This window comes from Setaria viridis, chromosome 6, assembly GCF_005286985.2.
Source record: "Setaria viridis chromosome 6, Setaria_viridis_v4.0, whole genome shotgun sequence".
Taxonomy (NCBI): domain Eukaryota; kingdom Viridiplantae; phylum Streptophyta; class Magnoliopsida; order Poales; family Poaceae; genus Setaria; species Setaria viridis.
In genome coordinates this window covers 8,467,040-8,488,754 of record NC_048268.2, presented here as the reverse complement: position 1 = coordinate 8,488,754, position 21,715 = coordinate 8,467,040, and the positions used below count along the sequence as shown (strand labels likewise).

The 21,715-nt window shown below is 43.5% G+C and overlaps 1 protein-coding gene and 1 non-coding gene across 2 annotated transcripts; one reads left to right on the top strand and one right to left on the bottom strand.

Annotated features, from left to right (window-relative positions):
- Positions 1-11,592: 11,592 nt before the first annotated feature.
- LOC117862310 (small nucleolar RNA Z247) lies at positions 11,593-11,731 on the bottom strand. Its single transcript, XR_004641961.1, has one exon. It is a non-coding gene; the product is annotated as a small nucleolar RNA Z247 (small nucleolar RNA).
- A 4,474-nt stretch (positions 11,732-16,205) lies between these two features.
- On the top strand, positions 16,206-21,284 carry LOC117861172 (putative glucose-6-phosphate 1-epimerase). The gene is made up of 9 exons (XM_034744686.2): positions 16,206-16,503; positions 17,764-17,838; positions 18,200-18,256; positions 18,338-18,498; positions 18,585-18,725; positions 19,174-19,276; positions 19,351-19,450; positions 19,551-19,790; positions 21,021-21,284. The coding sequence occupies exons 1-8, from the start codon at positions 16,363-16,365 to the stop codon at positions 19,760-19,762; spliced, it is 990 nt and encodes a 329-aa protein (XP_034600577.1). The 5' UTR covers positions 16,206-16,362; the 3' UTR covers positions 19,763-19,790; positions 21,021-21,284.
- Positions 21,285-21,715: the final 431 nt, after the last annotated feature.

Below are 21,715 nucleotides of genomic sequence, written 5' to 3'. Positions count from 1 at the left end.
GTGGAAGTCTTGGACCAATGCAAAATTGGTGGCAAACATCCGGTGCGGCATGCTTTGGCCTTTAAAATTGGCTACAACGGAGTGGACGGCAGAGCCTAGCAAAGAATTGGAAGAGATACAAGCGTCCTATTTTGCAACTTCTCCGACTTGTTTTTTGGCTAGGAAACTACAAGGTTGAAAAGGGTTCAGTTCTTCAACACCTTGTAAGGGACTGTTTGAATACGAGGTGCTAAACTTTAACAGTGTTATATCAGATATTCGGATGCTAATTAGGAGGACTAAACATGAGCTAATTATAAAACTAATTGCAGAACCTTGTGCTAATTCGCGAGACGAATCTATTAAGCCTAATTAATCCATCATTAGCAAATGGTTACTGTAGCACCACATTGTCAAATCATGGACTAATTAGGCTTAATAGATTCGTCTCGCGAATTATACTCTATCTGTGCAATTAATTTTGTAATTAGCTTTCCAAACATCCGATGTGACAGGTGTTAAATTTTAATAGGGTGTTCAAGTGGAGTAGAAGTAAAGCAGGATGGTGTCATAAGATCATCACTAAATAAAGGACTATGTACGGATATATATTTGTGCTATAGCCATTGATTGGAAGCGATCTAAAAAAAGGCATTGATTTGAAGCGTGCACTTTTTGGGCCGCGTCAAATCAATCCAGCTCGTAGACTTCCCATCATCCCAAGCAAGAGAAATGCTTGATTATTTAGTTTTCGAGATAAGAACAGCTCACTTTCGGCAGGAAAAAATTGGAAAATAGCATGTTTGCCTCGTACTGCAGTCAGGCGTAGTCAGCACTAGCAGCAACTTTTGACGTGACCCTGAACCAAACAAAATTCAATGCCCTCCTGTGGGTTAACAGCAATATAAGATCAACTTCCCGTTATATTTGTGACATGCGAGGGTGTAATATGAGATCAATTTTAATCTAATCATATGTGTTAACTGTCTGCAGAGTCGATCCTACAAAATAAACTCAGCTCTTCCGTCATGCTGTGTTGTACCTGGATCAAATATGCACGTATACAAGGAGTATTCCAGTAGAGTCGATCTTAGTTAATTCATCTACTATTCCAGCATAAACGTCCTCGGTACCTCGAGTTTATCCCCATTAATAATTTCTTATCACATGTATACAAATAATTCCATATTGAGTTGAATAATAACCAAAGCATATGAATAATGTTGAAAGTCACATGAAAAACCCAACATGCCCGAAATAACCATCACGTGTTGAGCCTGAAAACACCATTAATCATCAAAATACGTTTTCCACTCTGTTTTTAACTATACGGTGTTTAGGAAAAAAACTAATTAGTTAAACGTAATTGTATTTCAAACAAAAGGACTATGTACGGAGATATTTGTGCTATAGCCATTGATTGAGTTGCATATTGGTATTGGTATATATATGAATCGTGGCGAGCTCGGCGAGTAACCACGGTGGACACGTCGGTGAAAATTTTTGTTACCGCCCGATCACAGCTTTACGGTTCCGGTTAATTGCCTGCCGAGCTTGTCATCCTCCGATTGGCTAGAACTAGAAGCATCGAGAGTCCGGTCCGTCCAGCGAGGTAAAATATCTGCTCATCTTCTCATCTCTTCATCACGCACGTCCTTCTTCCTCTGCCTTTCCTCTGCCCCAGCGGCGGCGTGCCCACCTCCAGCCCATTCGGTTGGGCTGAAAAAGCCGGCTGCGTTCGGCTGCCGAACTGTAGCCGTTCGGCAACCCGCCGTTCGGCAACCCACCGACGGCTTGGCACCTCCATTTCTCTCCCTCTCTCATTCTGTCTGCAATAACGCAAACCTTATCCACCTCGCTCTCCCTCTCGCCCGCTCTCTCGCTCTCGCCTGCTCTCCGTCACCTTCGGTCCCTCCTTCTCCTTTCCCGGCGTCGTCCTCTCTCCATCGGCGAAGCGGCCTCCAGCAAGCAGATCCAACATAGGGTGGGCTTTTCATCAACGGCTCCGGACCATTCGCCCCCACTGTGTCCTCCGTCGTCTACCCGCAGCGCCGGGGTACCCGGGGTGAAGTCGGCCGCCAAGGATCCAGTTCGCCGCCCAGCACAGCAGCCGGGATCCGAGCTCGCGGCGGCCGCTACCTTCACCGTGGCAACCCCCGCCTGCCAACTCGAGCAAGAGGCCCTCATTCAGATCTCCCATCTGCCACCATAGCATGAGAAAGCCCCCATTTAGATCCAGGTAATTCCCATTTTTTGTAGCAGTTTTAACGCCATAGACTTCTTGCTCAAGCGGATATTTTTTAGCAATAGTGGTGGTGCTGGTTTGGGTGCTTAACTTAAGTACTTTCGATTTTATAATTGAGTGTGGGACATCTCTGAACCTTTAAACCATCTGTAGGGTTGGTTCTAGCATTAGGGTGCTAACCTTTTGTATTTCTACCTTTTATTTTCTCTAAAATTTGTCAGCTTGGCCTAGTTTCATATGTGACATGCTACTCTATCCTAGTTTTAATCCGTTTTAAGCTCTTTTGGTTGAAATTGCTTGGATAACCAGAAATTTTGCTAATATACTATACTATATTTATAGTAAATGCGTACAAATAAATATTTTTTCATAGTAAATGCTTGCATATACTTCTTTCAATTTTTATTGGATTAGTAACTAAATTCTGGTACTCTACGGAACTTTTACTAGATTAGTAACTAAATTCTGGTACTCTGGTTTGGTGATTGAAATGTGTGCTATTTTTTTCTAAAATATACAAGTTAGCATGATTCTATAATGTTGTTGTTACACTGGTGCTTCACCACTGTGTTACCTCATGCTTTTGCTTGATGCTAATTTTTCATCCAGCATTATGACAACACAGTTTCTAAATTGCAGCTATTTCCATTTAGAAGGAGCAGCTCATGTGTTTTCTCAGAACACAAGATCAAATGTTTTGATTTCCCTTTCCTGTTGAGGTCTTTGTTTGATGTAAGTAGAACATCCCGAACTTTAGGCAAGTTTTATTGGATTAGTAACTAAATTCTGGTACTCAAGCAGCTTGATATGCTACTGGTTTGGTGAATTGAAATGTGTAGTACCTTGTTTCTGAAATACACAGGACACATGTTTTACATTATTGTTGCTGCACTGGTGCTTCACCACCGTGTTACCTCATGGTTTATCTTGCTACTAATTTTGACATAAACTTCTCTGAATTTTTATTAGATTAGTAACTAAATTCTGGTACAATATTGAGTGCAAATTTAAAGCATTGATCTGACAATATTTTCTTTTGTACATATGCAGTCCTCTGCAGCGAGCCTACTTGCAGCACACTCTTATCCTTCGCAACGGTGCCCACACTGGCATCGTCATCCACTTCTTCATGCTCTCCCCCACCAGCCTGTCCATACAATCTCTGTTTACAAACGCGCCAAGACAACTGCTAAGGCAAGTGACATGTTCATTACGTACTGAGTTTGTCTACTTTTATGTCTCCTGCGTTTTCTTTTTTATTAAAATAAAATTGCAGCTCCTACCTACTCAAACTATGCATTGTACAACTAGGCTCGGATGGCTAGCAGCCGTGCCAATTGGGATGAGGCGACAACGAAAATATTCCTCAACCTCTGCATTGTTGAGAAGAACCAACTGAATTGGAGCAACAAGTGCCTAACTAAGTTGGGATGGCAACACGTCTACCACAACTTCAAACAACGGACTGGTCTGATTTTAGGCAGCAAGCAGCTGCAGAACAAGTGGAGCACCATGCGAAGGTCATTCATGAATTGGAGGGACCTGCAAGTCCAATCAGGCCTAGACCGTGACAAACATACTGATGGCATTGCAGCTGATTCCACTTTTTGGGCTACCGACGAAGGGGTATGTGCTATCACCTTTGCAGTACTTCTTGTTCATTCAATTGGAGCAAGAAATTTCTTCTAACATGTAGTGTTGTGACCTGCAGGAAACTAGTGTTGGTGCTTCCTAGACGAGTACTGCTAAACCACCACCGTTCCTTGACGAACTTTACATGTTGTTTGGCCACACCACCCAAGATAGGGGGACCTTGCTAACTACAGGAGGTGTTCGTGTGGCAACACCCAGTATGGGGACCGAGGACACTCCAGCAGACATGTACCTACACCCCATGGCTGCTAACAGTGCTCGTAATATGTCTAAAAGGCCAACCGGGAGGAAGTTGTTGACAGTCCTCCGAAATAAAAGAGTGGCAGCTTGGAGGACTACGTCAGAAAACTCTCCCAAACTATAGCTATGAGAAGCCAGAAACGTCTCAGCCGTGAGCAAGAGGAGCTGGACCTTGCAATGTGGATTTTAGAAGAAGATGGTATTGACGAGGGGTCTGATCTGTACTGCATGGCAATATATTTATGCAAGAATGTAGTGAATCGAAGGGCTTTCATGAAGATGAAAACCAGAGAGAGCCGCCTGCATTGGATCCAATTCAACTGGGAGAGGGAGAACAAGTAGTTTAGTGTGGCATCCGTTGGTTTTATTGTAGTGTTGTGTACTGATGGTAGAGAACAATGTCTTAGCATGTAATGTGGCCTTTGGCCTGAACAATTTGTTGTGTGTGATGTCTAATTTTCTAAGTTAAATGTGGTCCATAATTTACATTGCATGTGCATCTATTTCATTACGTGAAAACGCATGTGATTTACATTGCATGTGCATCAGTGACAAAGAAGTTTTATCTTGCTTTTCATTGTGCCTTTACCAAGAAGATGTGGAGGACCGTTGAGGACCTATGCAGCCATCCAGGGAGAAGGACAGGGAAGTTCCTTGACAGGTTTGAAATAGTTTGTTCTATAACTTGTGGTGGAACTTTTACTTTATAGACTTATGACTGAACCATTAATATCTATTCTGTGCACAGGTTGGTTGCATTATGAGCAGCGCTGAGGAATCAAATAGCGACACTGGCAATGATGCTAGCTCCATCGTATACCAGCTGGCGGGGGTAGCACCAGCTGTAGCAGCATATGCAGCTGCGAGCAGAAGTCCAGCTCATGTGGTGAGCCCGCCCGTGGAGTTGCCACGGATGACCGGATGTCAATGGGCTGAGCTGAATATGCGGCAAAGTTGGAGGTGCTACGACAATTTTCGTATGTATCCTCATGTATTCCTTCAGCTGCATGATATCTTAGTTAATTATCATGGGCTGGAATCAACACAAGGGGTCGAATCTATCAAGGCTTTAGCTACGTTTGTTTGGGCTTGTGGGACACAACAGGCTTCTAGATAGATTAGAGATAGATTTGAGCAGTCATTGGACACAGTTAGTAGGAAGATGGCTCATGTGGCAGATGTCATGTTCTCATTTGCACAAACGGTTGTCGCTCCAAAGGACCCGTCATCCTCAAAGGTTAATCATAGGCTCAACCCATATGCACCATTCTTTGATGGGTGTATAGGTGCTGGAACTCGCGTTCCCGTACAAATCGGGCGTGAGTCATGTTTGGACTTCATTAATAGGAAAGGGTGGCCAAGCTTTAATGTGTTAGCCATAGTGGATATGGACATGCGGTTCACATATGTAGGAGCGGGAAGGGCGGGGTCAGTCATGACATGGCGGTGTTGAGGGATTGTATGGAGACACCAAATTACCCACATCCACCTCCAGGTATGTTAGTTGGCTAATTACGTCCATGAAGCAACAATTGTAAAAGTGTTGCACTAATGGTGAATATGTTTGATGTTGTGTAGGAAGATACTATCTGGTGGACTCGGATTACGCAGTTCGTGAAGGCTATCTGGGGTCATATCACAGTACGAGGTACCATCTAGAGGAGTTCAGCCAAAGAGCGGCTGAAAGTTTGGAGGAGAAATTCAACTTCCACCATTTGAGTCTTCGCAATGTTGTGGAACGGGCATTTGGCGTGCTCAAATCGAGATGGCATATTTTGCGAGAAGTACCATTCTATGATCAAGAGAGGCAAACAAAAATCATTATTGCTTACTTTGCACTCCACAATTATTTGCTGGATCGTGCCGATGCAAGTACTGCAGATAGGAACATGGCGTGAACTCCGGATTACGTCGTGTCCGCATGGGTGGCAGCAAATGTTACACCTGATATGGCAAGTGTACAAGATTGGATCGCAGCAGGAATCTCCTTGACGTAGTTAACACGTATGACTGGTTTTGGATTTTGCTTCTATACAAGTTTGTATAGATGTTGGTGATGACTGATGGCTATGCCAAAATGGGTACATGCAGGTGGTGACAACAAATTTTGACATTTAGGCAGTCAGATAGTGGAATTTGAGAAAGCAGACCCTAGCAATGGTACTGGATGCCTCGCTGTTGCCTCCCTATAATGTTCTATATATGTGTTTGTTTCTACCATATGTTGTATGTCAAGTAATTTGTGCAGAATTTTTTATTGTAATGAACTGTTAGTAGAAGGCCACTGATTCATTGGCTATTGATATGGTGATGGCGGATTACTTTGGTTGGTCTGCATTTGCGCCAAAAAATTGAAATCAATTGCGCGCATTCCCGCTAAAAATTTGAATTCAATTGTGGCATCCCGCAGTACAAGCTAGCTACAAAGAAGCAGTAGATGCAGCGTAGTCAGAAGCAGGCAGCTGCAAAGCAGTAGATGCAGTACAGCCATAAGCAGCAGCCAGGCCAGCAGCCGGCAGCTGGCAGCGCAGCAAGCTAAGAAGCTGCCGAACAGGGTGCTCATCTCTGCCGCTGCTCAGGGCAACTCCAACAGGGGCACCCACGGTTGGCGCGCCCCTCGGGCCGCTCCTATGGCACTGCCAGCCGCCTATCGCGGCCGTGCCGCTGGGGGCCGGTGGCGGCCCGTCCTTGCCGCGTGCTGATGTGGGCAGCCGTGGCCTGCCCATGCCATTGGGGGCCGGCGGCAGCCCGTCCTGCCCGCGCGCTGATGGGGACGCCCATGGCCGGCCTGCCCCTCACACCGTCGGCGCCACCAGCCTCCTTCCACCGACGCTGCCACTTCTCCGGTGAAAAAAAAAGGCCCTTCCTCCGCTCGCCTATCGCCGCTGTAGCCGCTCGTACCCCCCGACTGCCCCTCCCTCCGCAGCTCTTTCCAGCCATGCACCGCCACTTCAGTGTTGGCGTCATCCTCTTTTAGGGCTCTCCATCCGCTACCTCTGGCCTCTTGAATCTTGCTCCACCCTCCTGCTGCGGCAACAAAGGGGAAGCCATGAACTATGAGGTTGTGTTCCCGCAAGATGCCGAGGTACCATGAAGCCTGTCTTCGGTACGCTGTACAGTGACATGACGGGCCTCGTCCTCCTGCGAGCAGGCTGCATTAGGGAGCACCATCCTTCAATCTTTCGTGAGCACCACTTACCTTCCTTCATCACAAACTCTATCTTCAACGGTGCTTCGTTCTTGTTTGATTTAATGTAATACTGCATCTATTTGGCTGACCTGTAGATCAATTTTGTAATATGTATTTCGTTGTGGTTGATTGCAGCTCGATTTGGTCATCGCAGTTACTTGATTTGGTCAAGGGAAGCTGATTCAGACACGGAGTCCATTCCTGTGTTGCTCGGCCTAGCCCACGGCCCGCGGGGCAGGCACGGCGGTGCAGCCAGCTAATCCTGCGGCTACGACGGCATTGCCCTCACTCCAACGCTTTACTCCTCAACCAGCATGACCTGCTGGTGATTTGGCATCTCCCGGTTCCATCCCCATTGGACGTAGTGAGATGTAGAATCTGTTTGTAAGATCTTCATGTTCTTTTCAGGCTTTCATTTTTGCATTGATTAACAAGCAAAGAATGTATAGCAAAGAATGTATAGATGCAGACTTAAAGCAACCACAATATTTGGGAAGCGTTCCTCACCTCTGTAGAGGCCGCGTACCTTTGTTTATATATGCCAAGAACAGCCCTTGGCGTAGCATACATAGACAACACTTAGCCGTAGATGAGTTAGAGCCAGCCTTGGAGATATACACAAGCTGAATTACAATAAATCTAGATATCTAAACTAAACTAGGTCCAACTCATCTACGCTTGTGCTAGAACAGTTTGAATTCGTTACATCTTTATCTCTATTATCTAACAGCCCCCCTCAATCATAACTTTATCAAGTTAAGATTGTTTTTGAAGTTTCGAACCTTTGCTTCTGTAAGCGCCTTGGTGAAACCGTCAGCAACTTGGTCATGTGTAGAGACAAGCCAAACATCAAGCAGCTTTCTAGCAACACGTTCTCTCACAAAGTGAAAATCAACTTCAATGTGCTTTGTACGCGCATGGAAAACAAGATTTGCAGTCAAGTAGGTGGCACCAATGTTATCACACTACAGTCTCACTGCTGGTGGTGCTGGAACACCTAATTCCTTAAGCAATGTTTGAACCCAGATCACTTCTGCTGTTGCATTTGCAAGTGACTTGTATTTAGCTTCAGTGCTAGACCTGGAAACTGTTGCCTGCTTTCTCACGCTCCAGGAGATCAAGTTACTTCCAAAGAATATTGTAAAACCTCCGGTTGATCTCCTATCATCTATGTCACCTGCCCAGTCTGCATCTGAGAATACACTCACAAGTGTAGACGAACACTTCTTTATTTCCAAGCCGACACCACTTGTGAACTTTAAATATCTTAGAATTCTTTTCACCGCAGACCAGTGCATAGTAGTAGGTGCATGCAGGAATTGGCAGACTTTATTTACAACAAATGAAATAGCAGGACGAGTTAATGTTACATACTACAAAGCTCCCACAATACTTCTGCAATGTGTCGTGTCCTTTGGACCAAGCGGCTCCCCTTCTGCAATGGTCAGCTTTTCGGATGCTGACAACGGAGTCATGACTGGTTTACAATGATGCATGCCTACACGTTTGAGCACATCATAAGTATATTTGCTTTGTGACAGATGTATACCATTACCTGTTTTCTTCACTTCTATACCAAGAAAATAATGGAGCACCCCAAGGTCCTTCAGCGCAAAATCACAGTTTAGATCCTTTAGTAGTGTTGTTACTGCATCTTGAGAAGAGCTGACAACTATTATATCATCCACATAAATCAATAAATAGATAGTAATGTTGCCCTTCTTGAAAAAGAACAGTGAGGTGTCAGCCTTTGATGCTTTAAAACCAAGCTGCTGGAGTTTTTCACTGAGGCGAGAATACCAAGCTCTGGGGGCTTGTTTTAAACCATATATAGCCTTGTCTAACTTGCAGACATAATGAGGTAAATTCTTGTCTTCATACCTTGGTGGTTGCCGCATATAAACATCCTCCTCAAGAACACCATGAAGAAACGCGTTCTTTACATCTAGTTGTCTTAATGACCATCCTCTAGATACTCCTATAGAGAGAACCAATCTGATAGTTGTTGCCTTAACAACTGGACTAAAAGTGCCTTCGTAATCTACCATATCGCCGCTTAAACCCCTTTTCTACAAGACGAGCTTTATATCTATCAATACTGCCATCCGCCTTCCTCTTTATTTTATATACCCATTTACAGTCTATGACATTACTTCCTTTAACTACTGGAACTAAGTGTCATGTATTATTCGCACGCAAGGCATTGTATTCCTCGTTCATAGCTAATTTCCAGTTATTATTATCCAAAGCTTCGGACAAATCATTAGGTTCACCATTAGCAGCACTCGAGACACCGACCGGCGTTGGCGGGCTTGGCGCGGATTGGTCCGGCGTAGGGACCGGTAAGGATCCACCCGAAGGAGTGTGCACAGGCCTGTGCGGCGTGTCGCACGCGGGCTCGCTGAGCGCGGGTGTCGGAGTGGATTCGCTCAGCTGTCCGCACGTGGGAGTCTGCGCCGCAGGCGCTTGACGCGACGCGGATCTGCCCCGTGTTCCATGCTAGCGGTAGGGGTCAACACCTGATTTCCTTGTTGAATCTACACAGTTTCTTAAGAAAAATTAGTAGCATCAGGATTATTAACAGGAGCACTAGACATTTGATCAGCTGAGTCATTATCCCTCCTATGATTCATATCGGAGAAATTAGGAAAAAGGTATGGATGAAGGTTAATCTCAGCTCTCAACTGGGCGCCTGCATTAGAGTGGAGTTCCTTAAAAGGAAACATAGATTCATTGAAAATTACATCTCTAGAAATGTAGACACGACCCGTGGCAACATCAAGGCATTTGTACCCCTTATGAGATGTACTGTATCCAAGAAAGACACAACATTTAGAATGGAAGGCAAGTTTATGGGTGTTGCAAGGTCTGAGATTAGGCCAGCATGCACACCCAAACACACGAAGAAGAGAGTAATCTAGTGTCTTTCCATGGAGGCACTCAAAGGGAGTAGCAAAATCCAATACCTTTGAAGGTGTGCAGTTTATGAGATAGGCAGCGGTAGAAAAAGCTTCATCCCAGAATTTTAGGGGCAAGGCCGCATGCGCAAGAAGAGATAGGCCAACTTCAAAAATGTGGCGATGTTTTCGCTCAGCTGCGCCATTCTGCTGATGGGCATGAGGACTGGAAACAAGGTGGGTAATGCCAATTTTAGTAAAGAAGGAACTAAGCCCTTGATACTCTCCTCCCCAGTCCGTCTGAATGGCAACAATTTTTCTATCAAAGAGGCGCTCAACCATGTTTTGAAAATCACGAAACTTTTGATATACTTCAGATTTGAGTCACAGCAAATAAACCCAAGTGAATTTACTATAATCATCAATAAAACTGACATAGTATTTATTTCTGCCAACAGAATTTGTAGCAGGACCCCAAACATCTGAGAAAATAAGTTCTAGTGGTTTAGATAAAGCACTAGTTGACACTGGGTAAGGAAGCTGATGACTCTTTGCCTGTTGACAAGCATCACACACATAACTATTATTTGATTCTACTGAACATGGGAGATTATTTTTACTCATGACTCGACGAACAATCTGAAAAGATGGATGACCGAGGCGATCATGCCATCATTCTGGAGAGGGTTTGACTGCAACAAGGACTTTCCTTCGAGGATTGGCGAATGTGATAGGATAAAGACCGTTCCTACATCTGCCTTCCAGCAGAGTTCTCTTCGTTTCCTGATCCTTAACAACAAAATAATTTGGGTGAAACTCAAAGAAGGCATGATTATCGGATGCAAAACGATGAACGGAGATCAGATTCTTATTTGCGGTGGGGACGTAAAGAACACGATTAAGATGTAAATTTCTAGTGGGGGTTTTAATGATAGCATGACCAACATGACTAATGTCCATACCTTTACTGCTTGCTGTGTGAATCTGATCTCTCCCCTTGTACTTGTCTTTTACTGAGAGCTTCTCCAGTTCTCCGGTGATGTGATTTGTGGCTCCGGTATCAGTGTACCAATTGGTGTCCACGCCATAGCCATAGGCAGCTGTAGATGCACTCTTTTGATTTGAAGTGAAGTCCTCATCAAATCTATACCAGCAATCCAGCGCGGTGTGTACAAATTTGTCACATACTTGACACTGGGGTTTGTCATCATTGCTTCTCCCTCGACCTCCAGTGCCGCGCCCTCCAAATGGATTGCGGCCACGACCATTGGAATGGTTGCGACCTCCTCCACGTGAACGTCCTCCACCGCGGTAGTTACCACCACCGTGACCTCGCCGAGCTGAGTTGGCCAAGCCTTGCGATCCTCCTTGTAGCAGATCCATTCGGTACTCAAAGCTTAGGAGTTGTGAGAATAGCTCTCCAACCGAGATCAGCTCCACCCGAGCCGTCACAGCAGAAACCAGCGGGTTGAACTCAATATCAAGCCCAGCAAGGATGTAGGAGACGAGTTCTTCGTCTTTGATGGGTTGTCCTGTGACTGCCATGTCGTCTGAAAGCAATTTCATCCTGCCAACGTACTCAGTAATGGACATGTCACCTTTCTAAGTCGTGGCGAGAGCGATTCTTGTGTTCACCGTCCGGGCGTGAGATCCAGATGAGTAGATCCGCACCAGCTCCGTAAACTTCTCGCGGAGTTCAAGTGAGGCGACTTGCACCATGACTTCCCGTGATAGGGACGTCATCAGGAAGCCCAGAACCTACTGCTCGGTTGCATGCCAGGCAACGTACTTTGGGTTTGGCACCTTCACAGTCTTTTCTCCATCCTTGCCTTCGATCATAGCAAGTGGGACGACGTTGGTGCCGTTGATGAAGCCGTACATGTGTGCGCCTCGTAGAATAGGAAGCACTTGTGCCTTCCATAGCGCGAAGTTCGTCTTTGACAGCTTCTCGGTGACAACCTGTCCTTGCAGGGGCGAGGCGACGGCGTTGAACGAGGTGCTCGCCATGTCGCATGCTAGAAAGCGTCAAGGCGTGACACAAGTCTCTCTCGGAATAGCTAGATGCGTTTTTGGGAGGTGGCTCTGATTACCATGAAAGCAACCACAATATTTGGGAAGCGTTCCTCACCTCCGTAGAGGCCGTGTACCTTTGTTTATATATGCCAAGAACAGCCCTTGGCGTAGCATACATGGACAACACTTAGCCATAGATGAGTTGGAGCCAGCCTTGAAGATATACACAAGCTGAATTACAATAAATCTAGATATCTAAACTAAATCAGGTCCAACTCATCTACGCTTGTGCTAGAACAGTTTGAATTCGTTACATCTTTATCTCTATTATCTAACACAGACAGAATGTTTGATTGCAAGATGTTCCAGGTGATACAGTAGTGTGGCAGTGGCGTGCTGTGGCTAGGAGCGGCGGTAGGGGCTCCAAGTTGGTGTTTGTTCACATCGATTGTCAATGGCTAGTACATCTTAATTTTATCTAAATGTAATGGTTAACTTAAATACTTTAATTTTTTTAAAAGTAAACTAGATATTAATATAGTATTTAACTTTTTAAAGTAAACTAGATGTTAATATTCATATATGCTCTAAATTTGTGACTATTTTTTGAATTCCGCTATTTGTACTTATGGTCTCTTTGGTTGAGCTTTCAAAGTGCTTTGGATTTCAAGAAAAGCTAAAATCCAACCAAAGGGGTGGCAAACTCACAGCAGCTTTGGGTCAAAGTTGCTTTTCCTTAGTTCATTTCTGGCAGCAGCGGGGAGGTGCTTCCTTTGGCTTTTGGCTTTCTCAAGTTGGAAAAAATTACCCACCGCAACTCGTTATGTGTGTACCGCCGTATGTTTCCCCTCTCTCCCGATATTTTTCTCCAAGCGCAAGCTTCTCTCTCCTCCCGTGGGCAACCAGTGGCGGCGACGGGGTCCGACACGGCGGCTGGCCCACCACATCGACGGCGGCGTGAGCTCCCCTGTGGGCGGCGGCACCCTCCATGCCGATTGCGGGCGAGAGCTCCCTGCCTTCTCCGCGAGCTCCGACAACCCTCCCTCCCTTCTCCGCGAGCTCCAGCAACCCTACCTTCCTTCTCCGCGAGCACGACATCCGCTGCGGGCGGGCGCGCGAGTGGGGGTGACGGCACGGGTGCCGGGGGCGCAGGTGCGGGATCCGGATCCGGGGTAGGGGAGGGGCGTCTTCGGCATCGGCGGCGGCAGCTAGGATGGAGGAGTGTCCGAGGTCGCGGGCATTGCGGGTGCCCACTGCGGAGGAGGGTTCGGCGAGGCTCCCTTCCCTGGGAGGAAGAAGAAGAAACTGACGAGTGGAGCCCGCTCATCAGTGAAAGAGGGAGAGAGTTGAGTGGGGTAAACTGTGAATAACATGTGGGGTCCACTCGCAAGTGTTTCCAAAAAATCACATTTGTTTCACCAAACAGCTTTCAGCTTTTAGCTTTCTCACAGCCCACAACCTACAACAACTTTTCCACAGCTCACAACTACTTTTGCAAAAGCCACAGCTCAACCAAACACACCCTTAGCATCCGCTATAGCACCCGCTATCCGCGATCCACTACATTGGCACTAATCCGCTACTATACCACTAAATGCTATTTAGTACCTTGTCCATACGTGACATGCTGGGGCCCTTAGGCAGGCAAAGCACCGTCATGGCCTTGCGCTATTGGCTTAGTGGTGGGCCGCCATCCACCGTCCATCTTTCCTAGCCTGGCTACCATCCAAACATTTGCAGTGTGTTCCTGCCCTGTTTGCCTTTTTTCCCTGCCCTTCCAAAATTCCATGGGATCCACCTTAGGGGAGAATCCAAGGCCAACCAGAACACCCTTCATTTTCACACCTGCCCTCCTTTCTGGTTTTCTATCTTGAACTTGGACGTACAACAATAATTGCAGGGTTTCATGCAAAAGGGAAGGTCAACAAATCCCCTATCCAACATATACAGAGGCGAGTTCATGCATTGATCATGCCCAACGTGAGGAAATTAATAGTTGAAAATTGTTGTATTTTACAGCTGGGAAGGCCTCCGTAAATTCTTCATGTACAAAATAGAAGAGTTGAAGTTTCTCATTTTCATCTATTTCCTCAAAATCCATTTGATGTTGAAGTATTATTTAATATTTTGATTCGACATCCTTCAGCATAAGTTCTTTTGGTGTTTTTTCTCATCTAAAATACATATTGTTTTTCTTTGTTATATGCTTCAGGCAAATTTGTGAAATTATCTGAAAATGGTTACTACCTTGATTAAATACCCAGGTATGAGTCCCTACCTCAGTACGGGCGCTCATAGTTTTATAGGGGGTGATGGTATCTATGCATGTGATGTATGCCTGTGTATTGTGTTTTGAGAAAATATGTAATCTTACAAAACATAGTCTAAAAAAGCTATATAAAGGTGATACTTCATGTTTTTTTACATATATATGCTAAGCAGATTCTCCAATTTATTTTCGTTTTGAGTTGCTGGTATGTACTCATAGCTGCCGAATCTGCAACTCTAGATCGAGTAGGCAGATGTAGGTGGTATATTTGGGAATTTGCGAAATGAGATTATGATGGTGACAATGGAGATTCTAAAAATCTTACCTTATCTAAAATCTAAAGATATCATCTCTTACGAAAATGAAAGGAAGAAGATAGAAAGTTAGTGGCACACAGAATATGCCAATTTACAAATAGGAAGGCAGCCTCCCAATTGGCAGCACGCTGATTCGTTTCCATACAAGGATGATTGATGAGTTCACCGTCTTGGAATCATCGCCATTTTGGATTGAAAAGGTTAATCCTACAGAAGTGTTCCAAAGCACTCGCGATAAGATAGCTATTCATATTTCCATATATATCCATAGTCCCTATTATATTACAACTTCTAATAATTACTAAACAGAGACCTTTCTTCCCCTCAAATATATGAGGAGACAGATATTTAAAAAAAATGTACCAGTGTTCCCTAGCAAATGACCATATAACGGTTTAGAGCCCATTGGCAAAATTTGTTTTTTAAACATATATGGATGTGTTCCAAATTGTAGGTTATTTTGTTTTTTCTTGGTGATATAGTGTACGTCTAGATGCATAATAATATCTATGAACCTAAAAAGTTAAAATAACCTAAAATTTGGAACGGAGGGAGTATTATCAAAGGATCCAGTGAGGCAAAAGGGGAAAGTCACAGTAACTCTAGCTTGCTATAGCGGCAACTATCCTATACACAAGAATTTCATAAATGGAGCATTCGTGGCTTCTTCATGTTTGGGATTGAAACAACTAATCTCCATATATAGGTAGCTGTTCTAAAACATTTATTGATAATATCAAAAGGCACTGTGCGTGCCAAGTTTTGTCCCCCACAATTGTACACGATTGAACTTTTAAATATCATAAATAATATGTAAATTTTTTTAAAATCATAACTTTTTTAGTAGAGATTCCTAATGCTTGTTAATAGTAAATTTGAATTAATATATAGTCTCAAAATGAAAGCAATTGACAAAAAGATAAAGAACTTGTGTGATGAGAGAGAGAGAGAGAGGGAGAGTTGTGTGAAATTAGGTGTTGCTCACTTTCCTGTCTACAGTGAAAGGTACATTATTATATCAAATACCCCAAATAAAAGGATGAAAATTCTGTGGAGCATAAAAAATGTTAAAATACTAAGGTTTGTGCAAAAGTTTACCTCAGAAATGGAACTGAGTATGATTCAAACGTCCACGCGGGATTTTTCAATGTACTTGTGAAAAACAGATTTTTTTCGTGAACAAATAGATGTCTTCCCCAAAGATTTTTATCCTCCGAATTCTTCTTTTATACCCAAAAATAATTTATATGGTGAAAAGAAAAGGAAATAAACGCTATTGTTTACAGATACCCCCCTGCTCTCTGTTGAATTCTAGAAATAACACCCGTACCTTCCTCTTCTTCTTCCCCGTAGCGTCGCCTATAAATACCCTCGTTCGCTTCCCATTTCACTTTCCCATTTTTACTCAAATTTTGTTTTCTTTTCCCCATTTATTTCCTCCTCTTCCGCTCCCTTTCTCCACCAAATAAACCCCCAGAAAAGCAGGAGAGGCGAGCCCCCGGAGGAGGAAGGCTAGGGTTAGGGTTCATCGCTCCACCGTCGCCTGGGCAAGTGGCGAGATGGCCGCCCCTGCCCCCGCTGGCGCTGCCGCCTCGCCGCCGCCGCCGCCGCAGCTGCCGTCGCCATTCGCGGAGTTCGTCAAGAGCCCCTCCGGCCTCGAGAAGGTTGTGCTACGCGGCGCTCGCAACTGCTGTGCCGAGGTACCCGATTCGGCCTTCCCACCCTCCCCCAAGACCTCTCGACGTTTGCCTGGTCCTGTGTATGCATGTAGTGTGTAGGGCCGCCGTGCGCGCGGGTTGCGATTCGGTTGGATTTGGGTGCCGTCTGCGCAGATCCGGTGGGAATTGTGTTGATCCGCGCGAGGGTTTGGACGGAATTGATGAGGTTTTTGGTGTTCCGTTGTGCAATTTCGCTGCCTGTGCCCTGTTCTGGTTGGATCAATACTGGCGCATTGCATGATCCCCGTATTGAGGACTTGGGATCGAGGGAGTTCATGTTTTCTCGTAGGTTTTTAACCGTCTTATGTTGTGGTTAGGAAGCTCAGTATTGCGCGGGGAGGGTTTGTTGTGATGGCTAGTGACGCTATGCGTGATCAGAGTACATAGAGCTTTCTTATTCATGCTGGAAGACATTTCCTTCAGATGAATTTGGATGTATCTTCGTTATTGTACATTAATTGACAGCATTTTTGTTCCTTATGTTGTTGGTTTGCTATAAACTAGCTCTCCAGACAAAGTAATGCCAAGTAGTAGATGGTTTGATTTGCATCAGTATCGCTATAACTAGTGAAGGTTCCAATTTTGTGTAGCTGTTTTGAGTTTTTTCTTCCTGGATAGGAGCTGTTTCGAGTTTTGGTACAGGGGTGAGCAAATTTATTAATTGGGTTGCCATATCTTATTAGACATAATCCTTACTGTGGCTTGGTTATTCACTGATGCTTATATGACACTTCCCACACACACATGCCATGATGTGTCAGCTTTACCAAATTGTTCATCTAGGAAGTAGTCGCATGTTTTCATTTGTCACAAACCTATTGTTTCTGAATCTTCTATGTTTTAGATGGAACAAAATCTATAATCTGAATTTGCTATCCATGTTGTACTTACTTTAGGGGCAAAAGTATTGATGTATGTTATTGTTGTTTGTCAATGAAAGTATCTATCTGAATTGTCTAATCAAGATGTACGATTCATTTCAACAGATTGTAGAAAGATAAAATGCATCAGCGCATAAGATAGTCATTGTGTACAGCATGTAATTAGTTTTACACTACCATTTGCCTAACATCTGTATCCAGTTTCTTTATTGCTATAAGTTGTTATCAATTTGATCATATTAGAGATGATAAAATTACACTACCATTTGCATAACATCTGTATCCAGTTTCTTTATTGCTACAAGTTGTTATCAATTGGACCATATTAGAGATGATAAAATCTCATACTGTTCATTCTTAGGTCTATCTTTATGGAGGTCAAGTAACATCATGGAAGAATGACAATGGGGAAGAGTTGCTTTTTCTCAGCAGCAAGGTACATGATCCTTTTCATTGTTGCAGATGACATTATCAGCTACTCTTTCATGGAAAAAAATGTGTCAGTGTTTATGTCATGTATAAACATCCTTTATCTGTTTTAGAAGTCATCCTTTTCCTATTATTTCTCACCCAATCGTCTCCAATTGTTTTTTTTTCTGTTCTTGTTACAATGTGTTCCTCCCACTTTCTTTAATGGTGGAAAGTTGAGTTCATGCCTTTTTGATCTGCTTAACTTTTTTGTACTTAGCTTTAGTTGTATTCCTGTATTACTACCGTATCTGATGTATATTCATGCATACATGTCATCCTAAATTCCTCTTAAGCTTTGAAATAAATAAGAAATTTAACTTTTGCAGGCTATTTTCAAACCTCCAAAAGCTATTCGTGGTGGTATACCCATCTGCTTTCCCCAAGTATGGTAACCTTCATTTGTAATGGCTTTATTCATTTTCAGAAGTTGCCTGGCTCTCACCAAAGTGCACCCTATAATGCAGTTTGGAACTCATGGAAATCTTGAGCAACATGGGTTCGCAAGGAACCGGTTTTGGAGCATTGATAACGATCCACCTCCTTTACCAGTAAACCCTGCTATTAAAGCTTTTGTTGATCTGATTCTGAGGCCTTCTGAAGAAGATTTAAAGATCTGGCCTCACAGGTTTGTTTTACATCACAGGGTGATCACTTGTTTTTGTACCTTAATGTGATATAGTTCACATCTGATTGCATATTTCGTGTTTACAGTTTTGAGTTTCGCTTGAGAGTTGCTCTTGGACCTTCTGGCGATTTGAGTCTTACATCTCGAATCAGGAATACCAACACTGATGGGAGACCCTTCTCTTATACATTTGCATATCACACATACTTCTCTGTCTCTGACATAAGGTATATGCTTGATGTTTCCCTGTTTTCTTTTGTATATTTGGTTTCGTTTATGAACTGTTTCATTCAATGCTTTAGCATCGGTTAAGTTAAATATGGTAATTTGTATGCCATTTTATGATTTTGTGCACTAGTCAACTATTATCTGCTTGGTCTGTGTGACCTTTTTTATCTGTATTGCATGGAAGCCTGCTAGATGCCAATGTAACTTTTGTGTGTTTCCATACTTGATATGGCTGGTTTTCATAATTGAATGCTAGTCCCTGTATAGTAGCAACAAACTGAATGTCAGGTCGCAATGGTACTAATGTAATTCACGTTGAGAAACTAGGTTCTGCTTCTTGGATGTGTATATTTATTTTTGGTGTTCAGAATCTTGTCGTGGATGTTTCTATCTGAGACTGCATGCAGTGGCTGTTTTATTTCTTACTTGTGCTTACTATTTTATTAGTGAGGTGCGTGTTGAAGGGCTGGAAACAATGGACTACCTTGACAACTTGAAGGCAAAGGAGCGTTTCACAGAGCAAGGCGATGCCATTGTTTTTGAATCGGAAGTACGTATATTTGCTCATGTTAAACACCTATAATTTCACCTAGTATTTAACCAATGTGACCTTTTCATTTGAAGGTTGATAAAGTTTACCTTGCTGCCCCCTCAAAAATTGCAATCATCGATCATGAGAAGAAAAAAACATTTGTTGTGACAAAAGAAGGGCTTCCAGATGCTGGTAAGCTTGACCCGATGGCATTTTTTTCCCCTATCAAAGTGATTCAACATTGTTGCTGCAAGGTGCATCATTCTCTTTTTTACTGTGCTGTCTTCTATAGTTGTTTGGAACCCTTGGGACAAGAAGGCTAAAGCTATGCAAGATTTTGGGGATGGAGAATACAAGAACATGTTGTGTGTGGAGCCTGCAGCTGTTGAGAAGCCTATTACTCTGAAGCCTGGTGAAGAGTGGAAAGGAAGGCTTGCCCTCTCAGCTGTCCCTTCCAGTTACTGTAGTGGACAATTGGATCCATTGAAGGTGCTACATGGCTGAGAATCCTCATTTTCTGCGACTTGTACAGGTGATGTTATACTCCTGCTGTGTAACAATTCGAATGCACTGCATTATGGATGCCAGCATCACCTGCTAGCAGGGGTTTTCATTTTGTTGAAATTCCTGGAAATTCGAATATTATAGCCATGATTGAAAATCTGTTTGTGGTCCAAAGACTCTGGTTTTATTTGATTTATTTTAGGATTATTAGTCTAATTTGGCTGCTTGGAGATAAATAAAAAGTTCCTGCAAACGTGTAAAGCTCCCAGTTCATATACTCACGTCACACGTTTGAGTTTTGTCCCCTGGCCATTCTTTTTCCATTTTCTTTGGATAGCAGGTGGGTCCCATGGTTTACAAAACAAAGAAAAATTTATGTTTCTGGTTGGGCATCTCAAAATTCACTCCGCAAAATGCATCACTCACTACACTACCAGTAGGCTAGGAGCACTTGTATCAAAGGAATTCCTTACGTTGAACTTTTTATTTTTCTGAATTTTCATGTTTGATCCAAATCTTGGATGAAATTTCTGGAATCCATGAAATTTGGTAATTCTAGAGGCAAACAAAAAAAATTAAAAATGAAATTTCAGTCCCTGACTGCTAGATTTATTCTGTTGTTTAGGCTTAGATGTTATGAGATGAGCACCTAAATTGAAATTTGAGTTGAAATGTATCATGGCTCTTCCGCAGCATTTTTAAGTCACGCATAGAGATTGCCACTTAATTCTGCCAGAGGTCAAATCAACTATTGTTTGCACACAAAAGCAAAGTTGCAGATAAGTTGTCACTCTTTATTGAAAACTCTGATACCATAAGTTTCTTGTTAGAAATGGAAATCTTGATTGGTTTGTGAGTAATAAGTTCAATGATGCATTCCTTTTTTTTGTTTAGTATGTGCTGCTTGCCTACCTACCCAGGCAAAAGCAACAAATATTTCCCTTTGTCTCCTTCAGCTTGGGATAACCAGGAAACTAAAATCAAGGGTAAAGAGTTAGTTTTGTAATGTTCAAGTATGGCCAACAAGAATTGTTAAGACTTCCTGTATGGCAAGCGCACATACCACCAATGAACTGCAAATACTGTCAACTGTTTTACGATGGACTCTAAATAACTTGTGTTAGCCCAACCATTTCATAAAATGATCCCCTATGTTTTGGAAGCCATGATACTATATTGATCAATCAAGAGTCAAATACTTCTTACTGCTGCATAGTGTTTTATGATATTACTCATGTGGTTGGTTTGCATCATGCAGGAGAACTTCATTGCCCTTCTTATTTGATGCTGGGCTGGCGTCAACGCCGCTTCGTCCTTTCGCCATTTTCATCCCCCCATATTTCTGTCCTTTTTGTATCTAGAATTTGAGTGGTAGGTTACTTCCGAATAACAGACTGTGCCAGCTGCTTTGTGCTTAGAATGGGATCACCTCGTCGGTGAATGGTATCTGTGGACACAAATACTGGCATCAGTGTCGTAGTTTCATAAATCATTGCTGTGCTGCGTAAATTCCTTACAGTTATGTTTGCTGCCTACCTTAACAACAGTTGATCGTGTTTGGGTCTTTGGGATATCTGGGATGGTCAACCTGCCTGTGGAGGATGGCATGAAGTACAATTTCATTTCCGTCTATTCGCATCTCTGTCAGATTATGATGGTGGATGGATTGGGTTGGTTGTGCGTTGAGGGCGCAGGAACGGTCAAGTTCTGTTTGGTTCTAGAAAGAACATATGATAATTTCTTTCCTTCTGCGTAATAGGGTACCCAGTGGCCAAAGTGGCTATTTTCTTTTTTATGGGGGACGTAAAAGCGATTTTGAGTTTTTGGGACTCTGAAAGGACCTGCGGCTGCAGTGGAAAACCAGTCGGTGGCTGGGAATCACCTTCCCGAAGGCGCAGCTGCCGCCCCCACATATTTCGCAGTGTACACGAAGATGGCAGGTAGCTTTCCAAA